The sequence below is a fragment of the Gracilinanus agilis genome, chromosome 4 (assembly GCF_016433145.1).
Source record: "Gracilinanus agilis isolate LMUSP501 chromosome 4, AgileGrace, whole genome shotgun sequence".
Classification (NCBI taxonomy): domain Eukaryota; kingdom Metazoa; phylum Chordata; class Mammalia; order Didelphimorphia; family Didelphidae; genus Gracilinanus; species Gracilinanus agilis.
In genome coordinates this window covers 143,458,664-143,474,205 of record NC_058133.1, presented here as the reverse complement: position 1 = coordinate 143,474,205, position 15,542 = coordinate 143,458,664, and the positions used below count along the sequence as shown (strand labels likewise).

Here is a 15,542-nt window from a genome sequence, read left to right as displayed (position 1 = left end):
ATTGGTGCTCCTTGATATTTGAATTGTCTCTTTCTGGCTTCTTGTAAGATTTTTTCTTTAACTTGAAAGCTCTTCAATTTCGCTATTATATTTCTGGGTGTTTTCTTTTCTGGGTCCAGTGTAGAGGGTGATCTATGGATCCTTTCAATGTCTGTATTGCCCTCTTGTTGTAGAACTTCAGGGCAATTTTGCTGAATAATTTCTTTAAGTATGGAGTCCAAGTTTCTATTAATTTCTGCCTTTTCTGGAAGACCAAAGATTCTCAAGTTGTCTCTTCTAGACCGGTTTTCTTGGTCTGTCACTCTCTCATTGAGATATTTCATGTTTCCTTCTATTTTATCAGTCTTATGACTTTGTTTTATTTGTTCTTGTTGTCTTGAGAGATCATTGGTTTCTAAATGTTCGATTCTAGCCTTTAAGGACTGGTTTTCGGCTTTAATGTTTTGGTTTTCGGCTATAATTTTTTGGTTTTCCTTTTCAATCTGGTCATTTTGGTCTTCAGTTGTCTTGTCTCACTTTCCAAATGCGAAATTCTGCCTTTTAAACTGTTATTTTCTTGCCAGATTTCTTCCATCTTCCTCAGCATTTCATTTTTAAACTCTTCCATAGCTTGTGACCAGCTTTCATTTTTTTGGGGAGGTTTGGATTTTTGTTTTCCCTCCTCTGTTGTCTGGATTTTCTCTGTGTAGAAGTTGTCGAGTGTTCCAGAGTTTCTCTTGATAGTCTTTTTCTTCTGGACTTCCTTATTGCTGGCCATTGTTGGCCCCGCCCCTTTTCAGCTTTGTCTTTGCACTCAGGGTCTGCCTGCGCCTTGCAAGCTCCCAGGGGCTCTGGTCTCCTTGTCCTCGGGGTCAGGTCTGCTGGTAGTTCCCGGTCTGCCCCTCTGCCAGAGGTTCCTTCAGCAGTCTTTGGGGCTGCTTCCACTGCCGTGCTGGGTCTGCACAGGGTCCTCACTGGAGGTCCAAGCCTGGGCTGGAGATCATTATTCAAGCCTAGGGTGCTGCCTTTGCCTGCTCAGATGCTCTTAGGGCCCTGCCTTCACCCCCTCAGAAGGTAGTGAAAGTCCGTGGGCTGGAGATCTTTATTCGCACCTGAGGCGATGCCTTCAGAGCTTGGGAAAGGCCGTGTTTTAGGGGCCTTTGTCCTGGCCCTAGACAGTGCCTTCATCCATGTGGACGCTCAGGGAAAGTCAGCGTGTGCCCCCAGCCATTTGGGGTCCCTCGTCTTGTAGCACACAGGTACAAGCCCCGGGGCTACCAGTGATTATCTGGTTGCCTCAGTCCTGTTTTCACACTTGTGCATTGGCGTTGTGCGAGATGTGCGGTGTGGGGGGTGGGGGAGGGGCTTCTTCCTCTCGCGTTTTAGTGAGAGCTGTTTCACCCCTTTATAGGGTGGAAATGCCCCAATTCTGTGTACCTTCAATGCTGCGCCCTGTTGTGGGGTTCCTTTGTTCCTCTGGACTCGTTTTTATTTCCCCTTGAGGTGTTCTGTATGCTTCGGTCAGGAGAGATCGAGCAGCTGCTCCTTACACTGCCGCCATCTTAACCGGAAGCTCTCCTCTGGTTGGCTTTTAAAGTTCTTCATAACCTGGCCCTTCCCTTCTTTTCCGTTGTATCCACCCACATACTCTGCAGTCTAATGACATTGGCCTCCTCCAACGTTCCTTACATGTGACATTATTCATTATTATGAACCTGGGTGGATATGGGGATGTTGGTGCCTTTATTTGTCATAGGGAATTGATGAAGATGGGGTGCAGTTTGGGGGAAGGATAATGAGTTTAATTTTGGACATTTGAATTTAAAATATATAGGAGATATCTAATTAGAAATGTCCAACTCAATCAGTGACTTAAGACTGGAGTTTGGGAAAGAAGTTAGGGCTAGAAAAATAGATCTGACAATCATCTGTATAGAGATAATAGTTGAATGCATGGAACCTGGTAAGATTACCTAGTGAAATAGTTTAAAGGGAAAAGAATAGAGGGCATAAGATAGCCTTGGGCAATATCTAAGGTTAGTGGTGTGACCTGACCATAAGATTCAGAAAAAGACACTGAAGAATAGTCAAACCTGCAGAAAGAGAAACAGGGGGGAGGAGTGTCATGAAATCCTAGAGAGGAGAGCATCAAGAAGAAGGGTGATTGGCAGTAACAAAAGTGGCATTTTCTTTGTTGTAAAAATGGAAAAATAAAACTTTTACTAGCTATTTAAGAGGATATTGTGAGGCTCAAATTAGGTATTGTAGGGGGCAGCTGGGTAGCTCAGTGGATTGAGAGCCAGGCCTAGAGACAGGAGGTCCTAGGTTCAAATCCGACCTCAGACACTTCCCAGCTGTGTGACCCTAGGCAAGGCACTTGACCCCCATTGCCTACCCTTACCAATCTTCCACCTATAAGTCAATACACAGAAGTTAAGGGTTTAAAATTAAAAAAAATTAGGTATTGTACATGAAATCATTTTGTAGACTACTTAAGTTTGTTTCAACTCTCGAATCCTATGACACTTACCAATGTAAGCTGCTCCATCAGTTACCATGTATTTATTTCGGTTTAACTTGGGAAAGGAATTGTTCTTTTGTTCTTTTGTAGAGCAGGCGCTCTCTTTTTCTAAATCAAAGAACTTCTGCAATAGTGAAAAGATAAGACAAATGAATAGAAATGAACAGGGAATACTTTTTGTATCCATTCAAAAGGAAACAAGTAATACAAGGCAGAATATTACCATCAGAACCTGGGACATAGTTTAACCTTTTAAAATACATTTCTATTTCATACAAACAGCCTTTATGCTTGCATTTCTTCCTATCACTTTACCTGGGTAACCAAAAGAGAAAACATACATTCATCAACTCATATTATAATTCATAGTTTTAAGAAATAAAATTAACATAAAATCTGTCATTTCAATGAATTGAGTGCCAGAAGGTTATTTATCTCTTAGTATTATTCATCAAGGTATGTTGGGATTAAGTCAGCCTTGGGATACTGGCTGCCAAGCAAGCCAGTGAACTGAATGAATATTCTCATGTGTTGCATAAGTTATGAGAAGTGATGTTCCCACCTTAATGACTCCTCTTGATTAAATGTGAAACTCATAGAGGTCATGGTATTCTATGCAAAAGAGAGTTTTCATTCTGAAAAATGTTCCTGGAAGGTTTCGTTTTAACAAGTTTCCCAAGAATTGCATTTCAAATCACAGTGTCTGTTTTCTCCTCTAAGATGGCTCCTCCAAAGAGTTCTGACCAATTTTAGGAGGTGTCAACTCTTTGGGAACTGAGTGCTCTAAAGTTAAAGATTTGACAATATAGCATGGCAGATAGAGTAATTGACTTGGAATTAGGAAGGCTTGAGTTTGAATATCAATTTTTGCATTTAGTAGCTGTCATCTTGGACAATCTACTCATTCTCTTTTAGTCTTGGTGTCCTCTGAAGCCATTTCCTCTGACTCTAGAGCCAATGTTACTTCTGTTTGACCACACTGCCTCCAAATCCATTCATCTATCCATTTTAATATATGTGTATATGTACATATATTTGAACTTATGGCATTAAAATATAAATATTTTATTATAATATATAATATAATAATAAATATATTATTTATATATGGATAGGTGAGCTCACTTTTTAATGCAAATTCTCAAAATGCAATGTAATTGATAATATTGTTATTGGGCATCTTTTTTAAGATCAAGGATTGATATTTTGTCTTTAGAATAACAACATAAAACCCTTTTTTAAACAGAAATTAGAAGCTACATACAGTAGTATTTGGTTTGATAAAGCAGTGAATTCTTTACTCATAATGAAAGCATAAAATAATGTTTATGTTCAAACACATTTCAATTTCAGTGTACCAATCAAATGAGGAGCCTATAGACCATTCTTGATCAGATGGAGTAAGGTCAAATTTACCAACTTATTCATGGCAAATGGTTCTTTATCAATTCAATTTTTTTAATGTAGCTCATTAAAATGAGAACTTTTGGAAAGTGACTTATAATTAGCTCTTTTATTTCAATAGCTGCAGGTAACACCAATATTTCACTTACAAAATGAGGCTATTTCCATTTAGCAATTCTGTAAGCAAACTTACAATGTGAGAAATCTTTTTGATTATCACAGATGACTTTTGAAAAAATTGTTTTTACAACTAACTTTTTCTAGAAAACTTTTCTCTTATCTTGACAGTGTATTCTGCAAGAACATTTTCAAGATGTCCTTTCAGCTTCTCCATTTTTGATCAGGGTAGGTTTATCTCTCCTCTGGTAGTATGCTGGCTGCTCTGAGAGACTCACTATATTTATGCCATTTCAAGTGAACTCTGGATCAGGTTAGCCCACTCCAACTCAGAAATTCTGAGCTCAAGATATGCCAGTTTCCAGAAGCTGGTATATAGGCCTGTGCTATATATTTTAAGTATATATTAAATTTAAAGTAAATTCTAGGAAACTTCAGTAGAGTATTTGTAAATTTTCTCAAGATATTCCAATTTTTTAAAAGTTGAAAGGTTTTGTTTTTGTTTTTTTTGCAAGCTAGTTTATTATAAAACACTTCCCAATGCGAATGAAGTTGATAAATATAATAGATATTGTGGTCATTTTAACTTTTGCACAGAAAATGTTTAACTTCTAAGTTTATATTCATTACATTCAAAAGCAGCAGGCAGTGCTATGACATAATTCAGCTCTGTTTATAAGCCTACCCCAACTCATGACTGATAGTGATAGTAGCAGATTGATATTGACACACTCATATTTGACTATTTTAACTCACTGATTACTCATTTTGACCTTATTTTTACATATATTAAATGCTTGCTGTGTAGCATTCATGGTCAATTGGCATGAATTTACTATGTTAATTTTGCATTTGTTGACTTTGATTTGAACTTTTTTTTTTTCATTAACAAAAGCAGTTATATTTAGATGGTCATTAGTTTTGGTTATTGGTTAATACTTCCTTTGTACCTTGGGAAAGTGTCTTAAGCGATGGCTTCCATGACTTGATGATAGCTAAAAAACTCAATATGTAGTGGCTGTTATTTTTGCTATAAACTTCTCTATACTTAACTCAGATGATAGACACACAACCATTTGCTAGGTCCCTATTCATTTTGCATCTTTGTAAAACCAACTTGGGATCACCTTCGTGCCATTTGCAAATACTCTGGAAAATGCTTTAATGTGCCTCTAGTCAGATTTGATAGTCTTTCTTTTTATCAAAGGTTTCATAGTTTATTTTTTCAGAGTTACATAGAACTTGGAAAAAAATCAACAGCTGATATTGGATAACCTGTGGGGAGATAGCCACTCTAAAACAGTGTTGATATAACTGTAAGTTAGTCTAACCATTTTGGAAAACAAATTGGAATCATGCAAGGAAAGTGACTAAGTTCTTCATATCTTTTGACCCATCTTTCTTCCTTCTGGGTATACAGTCCAAAGTTATGCCAAAATGTTATAATTTTATTTTTTTGTAGTAACAAAGAACTAGAAAGAAAGAAGTGTCCTTCAAAAACTGAACAGTGTGTAGCATGTGGATAAAATGTAATATTACTGTGCAGGAAGAAATAATGCATGTGAAGAATTCAGAGAAACTTGGGAGGTTTCTTGTGAACTGATACAGAAGGAAATAAACATAACTAGAAGGATAATATGCACAATGACCACAACAATGTAAATGAGATTACTAAAAGAAAGCTGAATAACTGAAAAAAAGTTATCCTAGTAACTGTAACTGTTTCCCCAGATACTTTATATTTTTTGAAAATTTATCTCTTTCTTCCTTTTCAGTCTTGATCTTGGGATTTGTAATAACCTGATTTTTATATCGGCCCTGTGAAATTTGATTGGTATAAATTCCGTTTACCTGGAATAGTCAGAGCTGCCTATTACCAGGTTAATATACAACAAAAACACCTTCACAAGTTACTAAAGTCCATTTAAATACATTTCCTTTGATAAATATTTAATGTTAAGGGCACATTCATATTCACTGACAATAGTACTGAGGAATACTACCCAGAAGAATGCAACTTAGACACAGTTTATTAAAAAAAAATAGTCATTCCCTTGACATTTTCTTCTGTAGGAAGACATTATTAGAAAAAATAGCCAACATATGGACAAAAGAAAGAGAGATGCATTTTAAAGAAAGCTGGGGTTGGAATGACAAAATAGGGTTTCAGTAAAAACTTGTTTGCTCTTAAAAGTCAAGTATGGCTGCAGGGAAGAGAAAGTCTTAGATAGGAAAATGAAATTCTGCTAGAACTAGTACATTCCTAGAGCAAAGACTTGTTAGTCATTGAAATATTATCATCTTTTATGTGTGGTTGACAGAAAATGGAGAGGTTTCAAGTATGGTTTATTTATTTAATTAAAATTTGACTCTTGGATGGCCTTGTGAAATCTACATTCATCCCATTCTCCCAATGTCCCTCCATAAAGGCAGTTGTATAGTATTACTGGATTCTAATCAATTTTACTATCATCTGGACACATTATGATTAGCTTTTCAGACACTAGAGCACTCACTGAAGGGTACCTGAGGACATGCTATCACTAAGTTCTTTTTCTGCCTTCATAAAATAGCTCACCCTCTGTAACCACTCAGGGTATTTGGGGAAGCAATCTGCTTTGCTACTTAGTCTTGTAGTCCTTTCTAAAATTAATGGATTGTCTACTGTAAAGGACACTTTTATAGACTTTGCCTTGCAAACTAGCTATTGCCAGAGATAATCTCTTAGTAATTTGCTTTATTTATTCAAGTAATGGAGCCATCTGTGTTTAGAAGAGGCTAAACTGATTAAGTTGCTTTAAAAAAAGATTAGAAATCTTAACCAGAGGCACTTAATGTTCCCAGATAAAATCCTTCCACCTGATAGGCATCTCACTAGAAGTTATTGATGGTGTCAAACCCTATGTAAGAAGTGGGCTGAATAGACTGGGGTTAATTTGCAAGCCAGAAAGAGGAGCCCATACAGGTAGTACTTCAAATTATAGGCATTTGCCTCTTTTTCCCTATCCTGAGTCAGAACTGTGTGGATTCCCTTCTCTTTCGAATGTGGCATCCCAGACACTGGATCTCTGCTCTATTAGATAGCTGAACTTGAATTCTGCTTATGATATTGACTTTGCCTTGGATGTTGATGTCTATTTTTGATTCACCATCTTGTGATCATGACTTTTCCTTGGATTCTTTCTATCCATGACTAAAACCTTTTATCAGTATACTCATAAAGAGTGGCAATTAACCTATGGCTTTTAGAACCTGGACCAAACCACTGAGCTCAAAGGTTAGTCTTAGCCGTTAAAGTTGCTAAGTGAAAGCTAGCCTTTTCAGTGTGAATTCTATTATCTCTGATCAGGATCCTCAGCTATTAGAATGATTGGGCCCCTGTAGCTGAAAATGAATGATAAGTAAGGATGTTTTAAGTGAATGAGAAATTTCTGATAAAATGAAAGTGATAGGAGAGGTTTGTCGGAATTGCTCAAAGAACCCTAGGCTTGCAGTCAGGGACCCTGGATTCCAGTTCCAGTTGTGCTATTACTGTGTGTGATCCTGGACTAGTTATTTCTATGTGCCTCAGTTTCTTCAAGTATTAAATAAGGGAGATGTTGTCAACCCAAACACCTCAAAGGGCAACTGTGATGAGGAAACAGTCTAAAGGGATGGAGTGTTTCAGAGAAGTAAAATGTGCTACAAATACAGAATGTGATTATTATCTGAGAAATAAGACCTATGGCCTTCTATACTTTTGCAGTACTGCACAGTAAGAATGACCTGGCTATTAGAGGGATGAGATTCTGGAATTAGGTTTGAAGAAGTCTCGAGAATGAAGCTATTTTATGAGTGGAAGACTGTCCCACCAACACTGAAGTCAGGAAGAGACCTGGGTTCAACCTGGCTCTGCCATTTATTAGTTGTGTAACTCTCAGCAAGTTGTGGAATTTCGAAGCCCTCAGTTGACTCTTCTATAAAATTCATATATTAAAGTGTGTACTTCCTGCCTCACCATGTTTTTAATGAGGAAAGTACTTTGTAAACAAAGGGATACAGAAATAATGAGCTGTTGCTATTATTTGAAGGTCAAATTCATAATAGAGCCGTGTAAATAATAGAAGGGAATCTGTCCCTAGGAATTCTTACTAAGTAGTGGATTAAAAAACAACAAAGCATCTTAGAGAAACCATTATGTTATGTGTTCTGTCTTATAAATAACTCCAAATTATTGTCTGATGAGAAGTTCAATTTGTATGAATTTTCACTGAGCTGATCAATAACTTAACAAAAAATATTTAAAAAAATAAAAATATGAACAAAATAATTTATAGTAGAAGGAAGATCCTTGAGGAAGGTAATGCTTTGTTTTTATATTTGTATTGAGGTAAAAATAGTTGGCTGTTTAATAAATGTGTTTTGAATCATATTGAATAATGAAAGTCTAGCACTGCTTGAACACCTTAAGTTCTTTTATCATTAAAAAAATTAAAAATAATTATTACCATATTATTCATCTTTCATTAATAGGCCAGAGCAGTTCTTAGCACATCATAAGCCCCTATTAAATATACATTGATTGATTATATAATCAGTTATATAATCAATAAAAAATGTTTGACAGCTAGGTGGCACAGTGGCTAGTGAAGAAGATTCTGAGTTCAAATCTGGCCTCAGTCACTTACTAACTGTATGACCCTGGGCAAGTCACTTAACCCTGTTTGCCTCAGTTTCCTTATCTATAAAAAGAGCTGGAGGAGGAAAGGTCAAACCATTCCAGTATCTTTGCCAAGAAAACCCCAAATGGGGTTACCAAATGTTGGATGGACACATCTGAAAGTGACACAACAACAATTAAATGTTTGCAGATTAATTAATAACATTTATTAGAGGGCATTAAAGGAACATTCTACACATTCACTGTGAAATGATTCAGAAGGCCTGGTACTTACCACTTTCAAACTGCAGTTGGCAATTTCAGTGCAAATCGCTTTAAGAGATGAAACAAAGTTAAATGTGAGGGGGTCTGTTTCCTTCCAGAAACTGATGAGGAGCCTAACTTTAACTCTTCGCAAAACTAATGCTTCTCTTATTTTCCCATCCAAATCTGGCCAGTATGTTCTGTGGAAAAACCATATTCTTTAGTTAGATGAAAAGAAAACAAAATATTGAAGAAAAATGTAAATTTTGGGGGGGGGAAGAAGAGGGCTACTTATTTATTCCATAATAGTCAAAACAGGTTTGGGAATAGGTTGATTAAAACATCTCCATAAACAGATTTGTCAAAATCTGTGAACTAGAACTATCCCTATCTTCAATCTCCTTTTGCAGATATATCAGATGTAAATGCATCTTTGATGCTATGGTTTTGTCCTAGGGTAGGAGTGGGGCATAAATTTGTCTCCCAAAGAGACAAAGAGACCCATGGATACATCAACCCATACTTCACCATCTTCTGCTGCTGGCATGATATACCAAAAGCCACAACCGCCCCTGGATTGCAATGGCCAGGGTCCCATCACTTGAGGGACCTGGGGTTTACTTTCTTCTACCCTCTCTGGGACAGTCATATTGTCATTTTGGCATTTCAGGTTAGACTTGGGTAGGAGTCTTTCCCAGTAATGCCATGACTTGTCCTTACCCTTCAATAGAATAAAACATTAAAGCACCTGATGGGTACTAAGAGCTATTCTCATGTGCCATTTGAGTGAGTAGTCAACAGATAAAATAATTGATTCACTCATCTACCTGTGATGGTCTTTTATGGAATCAACTCTTGGGAAGTGTCAGGCCTTTGAATGCAAGATTGAGGTACCCTTTTTCCTGTAATGATTAGTGAACAGGAAAGTTACTTTTAATCTAAAAATCATTCCCCACATGCTAACAATATTTAGGGGACTATATATATATAATTTTGTCCCAGTGCTCCTCTCTGAGAGGTCAAAACAGCCAGTCTCATGGCCCCTTTTTTCCTGTTCACTTCTAGGCAGGAATAAATTTTTTTCTTGGAGAGGGATAGACTGTATTCCAGATATATCTATTCATACCTCCCTTCAGACCACACTGAGACAAACCTATATAGTCATGCATGTAATATCCATGGGCTACACACATACACCTTATATATTTATCATCTAAAACTTAATTTACTAGTTAAAAATGTTATTTATCCATCAATAAAAATAATAGAAAATACCTTCAAGATATGAAGAATAAGTCATATGAAATCCTTAAGCCACAGGAAATTTATCTTAGAATTCTGCTTTCAAGAGAAAAAGTTCTACATTTCTTCTCTCAAAACATATTTAATTTTGTAAACTTTCCCTTAATTAAACTGATCATTCCATGCATTTGTGATATTAAACATGATATATGCCCATTAGAAAAGTAAAACTGGAAAGGCCTAGGGCATGGACATCTATCTATTTATTCATGCAATGATTTTTCCAAAGAGTTTGGCATAAATTGTATGCCTAAATTTAGTCCATGTATTTGCATGCTGAAACAATGATGAATTATTGAAAAACTCTATTTGTAACACGTTGGTGCTCTGTGTCTCCCACAGAGGAATGGATAGATTTGATGAGAATGTTTTTTTAAAGCTTTTTTTTTCTCCTTTAAGTTAAAAATGTCTTTATGAAAATCCAGGTTTTGATGGAGGTTGCACCAAAGGACATAAAACTATTTCCCCTTTCAAGAGAAAGCTTCCAAACTTCACTCAAAGGCAGGACATCCTTTAGAAATATTTCAACAGATAATTCTAAATTTGGTGGCTGCCATATCATGCTATGATATCCCTAACTCTTGTTCGGTTTGGCCTTTTAACTTCAAAGAGCTCACAGGTAGATCAGAGGGAAACATGTTGATACCTTCTGCAGAGCAAGACCCTGGGCTCCTAGAATGGTTCCACTTAGGGGATATGTTCTTGTGGATAGATCATTGCAAATATTCCAGATTCCCGTTTTACAAAACTCAATATATTTGCCGCAATATAGCCCTGTGCCTAACGTTAGTTTCTCAGTCATTTCTTTTCTCAGGAATTGTGTGGTCCTTATCTAACATGGCACTCACCTTTTGGTGCTTGTGTTAGAGATAGGCAGGTAATCCATCACAGCAATGAACACAAACTCCTTAGCATCATCAATGACACTATAGATGGCATCTATGTCAAAACTCCGATTTTTAGGGCAAAAGACTTTAGGAGAATTCTGTGAAGTTACAAAGATCAAATTATTGAAAAAGAAAAATATGTAACTTAGGACTTTTTCGGTTTTTAGGATCTGCCTCTTAGCAAGTTTTGATAATGGCTGGTTCATTCAGTTAAGCCATAATCCTAGATCTGGTTCTCTTTAGTTGATGAGCTAATAAGGTATTATAGGTATCTGATCCCCTGGAGAACAGGGCCCAGTACCAGATTCATCAAGGCTATGGAAAAGGGTTTTCTACTAATGGAGATGTAAAAATAGATGTAGCTATGTTTCCCCCGCCCCCCCACTCTTATATAGCTTATCTATATACCTGATTGGAGTCTGGATCTTAAGAGATATATCTCTGCTGGTCTACATTCTGAGCTTTAACTAGAGAAGGGCCAAAGGATTTTCCCTCTAGAATTGCTATCTAGAAGGTGTATTTTTTTCTGATAGTGGTCTGGAGATCATTTCCAAGTGAACCTATCTGGTCCACATCCTTGAGAAGCATTAAGGCTACAATTGAGTTGAGCGCAACATATCTAGCAAAAGCTGATGAGATACTGTCTTTGGGACCCATACAACAAGCCTCTTTTCCCCCCCCTCACCTTAGTCCAATGATATCTAAGTATTTTCCTATCCAAAGATCATTGTTCTGCAGTAGGCCTTTGGTGCCATCTTTGGTTGGTATTTTGGGGCTAGAGAGCAATTATGGAATTAGCCACAAGGCATCACATTGGCAAGAGTACAGAGGCTTTATCAGTTCTACTTATTAGCTGTAGTTGCTGCTCATGTTACTGTCAGTGTGTAGTCTCCCTTTATTTCTTGGATGGATAGATGGAAATGTTATTGTGGAGATAGAATTGACTGAACTTGGTAACCAATTGTTTACAAGAAATGAGTGAAGAGTCAAAGATAACACCAAAATTTCAAATCTGAAAAATTTTATCAGTGGAACAGGAAGAGAAACCAGTATGAGAGAGAGAGAGAGAGAGAGAGAGAGAGAGAGAGAGAGAGAGAGAGAGCTGTCTCTTATACACANCCCCCCTCACCTTAGTCCAATGATATCTAAGTATTTTCCTATCCAAAGATCATTGTTCTGCAGTAGGCCTTTGGTGCCATCTTTGGTTGGTATTTTGGGGCTAGAGAGCAATTATGGAATTAGCCACAAGGCATCACATTGGCAAGAGTACAGAGGCTTTATCAGTTCTACTTATTAGCTGTAGTTGCTGCTCATGTTACTGTCAGTGTGTAGTCTCCCTTTATTTCTTGGATGGATAGATGGAAATGTTATTGTGGAGATAGAATTGACTGAACTTGGTAACCAATTGTTTACAAGAAATGAGTGAAGAGTCAAAGATAACACCAAAATTTCAAATCTGAAAAATTTTATCAGTGGAACAGGAAGAGAAACCAGTATGAGAGAGAGAGAGAGAGAGAGAGAGAGAGAGAGAGAGAGAGAGAGAGAGAGAGAGAGAGAGAGAAATAATAGTCAAAGAGGTTGGACTCAGGAGGCTGTAGTGTCAGAGATATCAAGGAAGGAGAATTTTATGAATGTATCTAACATAGCAATATTTAGAGTCTAGATCCAAATCGGAAGAGGGGGTTTCTTTTATACGCAAACTATGACTTTTCAAAGCTTTTAATTTCTTTAATAGAATATTTCCCTTCACCAGTCTCTACAAAGCATACAATGGAAATGTGGCTCTTTTAGTTAATGATGACTGTTAAAGTTGTTCCAGAGCCAGAGTGAAGACCAATTGTTCAAATATTGGAAACCTAACTTGCAAGTTAATAAGAGAATAGGCACTCACATTGCTAATTAGAAATTTTTATCAGTTCTCTAAATGTTCTTTTCAATTCTTTTGTATTATCCCTCACTAGCAAAATAGAAAGAGAAAAAAATAAGAATGAAAATGACAGGTGATATTCTGGGGGAAAATGCAGTGGATTGGCTTTTTCCAATCAACTGTTTCTCAGGAAACTCATTTCTGAATCAGCACAGGCACTCTGTCCTAGTACAGATCAATATCCCATATCTACTATGTTAACCATTAAAGAGTCCCTTAACACGTGCACCAGCAGGCTTCCAGCTTATTTCCAGCCTTGTTTCTGATTTTCAAAAAGCTCTTCTCTATAGCATCCTTTTCAAATCACAACCAAGTTGTTTTTAGAAAAAAATTATCTAAACATCACTTTAATGGATTTCTCTTCAGACTCACTAACTCAAAAAATATATTTTAGACTAAATGACTTTGATGGGTGATTGATTTGGGTAATAAACAAGAAGAAATGAAATCCACCCCCTACCCAGCTCAATCAAAACAGACCTTGAGCTAGTCCTTGTCTTGGAAGACAAAGTATGGACTCTCAAAGGCTTTGTAAAACACACACACACACACACACACACACACACACACACACACACACACACACACACACACACAGAGTGAGAAAGAAGCTGTATCAACTGGTTTCAGCAAAAATAATTTGATAAAAATAAAATCCTTTCCCCAAAATTAAGAGAAAGGATAAGGTTATATTTAGTGGTCTATTCAGGAAGATGAAAAACTGGAAAATAAAAAAAAATATAACCAGCACAACCCACAGCTTTATAAGAATTTTTTAGCAGAAAACATTAAACACTGATAAGTTATGTTATTTTTCTGGGACTTCCAAATGTGGAGTTTTGGAACACTTGCATTCTGTAAACTCTTGTTGGGATTGATATCACACTGAAACCAGAGCACAGGGAACCATTTTGAAACATTGTATAAGCATACTGAAAGGTACATTTTTCTGTTGAATCATACAGAATATTTAATGTATTGTTGGCACAACAGAACATAATTATTATTAATAACATCCCAGAATTATTGATGTATGAGGGAGAGAGGAATTTGTGAGTAGCCTATTCTTTCATAGTATCTATAAACCTCCAAGCATACTAACTCAGATGACAGCAATGAACTGATTTTTGTTAATACATGTATTGTGATGAAAAAAAAACTTGCCAGTAAGAAACTGAAAAAAAAGGAGAAAAAATTTCCTCTATAAAAGAAGAGAATTTTTCAGGGTGAATTAATAAGGCAGTTCTGAAAATTGTCCTTTCCTCAAGGTATGGATTCTGAAGAAGTTGCCTCAAGAAATCCAAAAGGTTTCATTAAATGTGGTGAGGGTTCTTCTACTTCTAGACTTTTATTCTGCAGTAACAATTTTTCTTTTTCTGGAGATCTTAGAATGTAAAATTATGCTATTGTCAAGATTATTTCCCAACTTTTTTTCAGATATGTAATTTTATTATTTTAATTTTATTATCTATTATGTATTACTTTATTAAGTGTAATTAATTATTTGTAATTTTATTAATTTAATTTTATTATTCCTGATGTGGAAACTATCAATGCAGATAGGCAACTTAGAGTCTGGGACAGCTGTTTGAAGCACTTCAAGATTAAGCAATTTCCCCATGGTCACATGGCTAATACTATGAGGGGAAGGACCTGGACCCAGATTTTTTCTGATTCTAAGACTCTATCCACTATGCTGTATAGTTTCTCATCTTTTAGCATAAAACCACAAATTTAAAACTGTGTATAGTAGAAGTTATATATTAATTCAGTTCCCTTTTGTATACTTTTCTGCTCCATATGAATTCACTCTAGGCTTCCTGTCTCCCTAATTCAGTATTCACAGGTAGAGGCTGCCATGAGGTGACCACCACAGATTCAAGACATTCTGTGGGTCTGCAATGTGAAAATTATTGCTTGTGAGTTCCTACCTGTGCATTCACCATTAAGGGTTAATCAACTGGGCAGCTGGGTAGCTCAGTGGAGTGAGAGTCAGGCCTAGAGACAGGAGGTCCTAGGTTCAAACCCGACCTCAGCCACTTCCCAGCTGTGTGACCCTGGGCAAGTCACTTGACCCCCATTGCCCACCCTTACCAATCTTCCACCTATGAGACAATACACTGAAGTACAAGGGTTTAAAAAAAAATTAAAAAAAAAAAGAAGAGATCATTAAAGGGTTAATCAACTGATACAATTACCTCAAAACAAAAGTATTTACTGAAACAGTATATCAAAAACAGTAGTAACCAACCTCCTGTTACTCTTAATAAGCCTACCATGCATTCTCCTACAAATATCCAGGGATCAGTGGAAGGACTGAGTATATACACACTAGTAGAGAGACATACACTAAGGAAACTTCCAAAGTCAAGGTAATTCATACCCCCAATGTTTGGGTCCTGGTTTCTCTTCTTATGATATTCTGATGCTGATCTCCTTGGGTGCAGTGTCTCCTGGGCATAAAATTCCACTGGGCTCCATGGGTCTGTTTATATCAATTCA

At 36.7% G+C, this 15,542-nt stretch overlaps 1 protein-coding gene across 1 annotated transcript in view; it reads right to left on the bottom strand.

The window, feature by feature from the left end:
- Positions 1–15,542, bottom strand: part of PLD5 (phospholipase D family member 5) — a 446,775-nt gene that overhangs the window by 12,126 nt on the left and 419,107 nt on the right. Inside the window, exons 7-9 of the mRNA XM_044673995.1 lie at positions 11,075–11,211; positions 8,956–9,124; positions 2,510–2,624 (exon numbers count right to left, since the gene is read on the bottom strand). Of these exons, the coding sequence (XP_044529930.1) occupies positions 2,510–2,624; positions 8,956–9,124; positions 11,075–11,211 (421 nt within the window). The remainder of the gene's footprint in view (positions 1–2,509; positions 2,625–8,955; positions 9,125–11,074; positions 11,212–15,542) is intronic.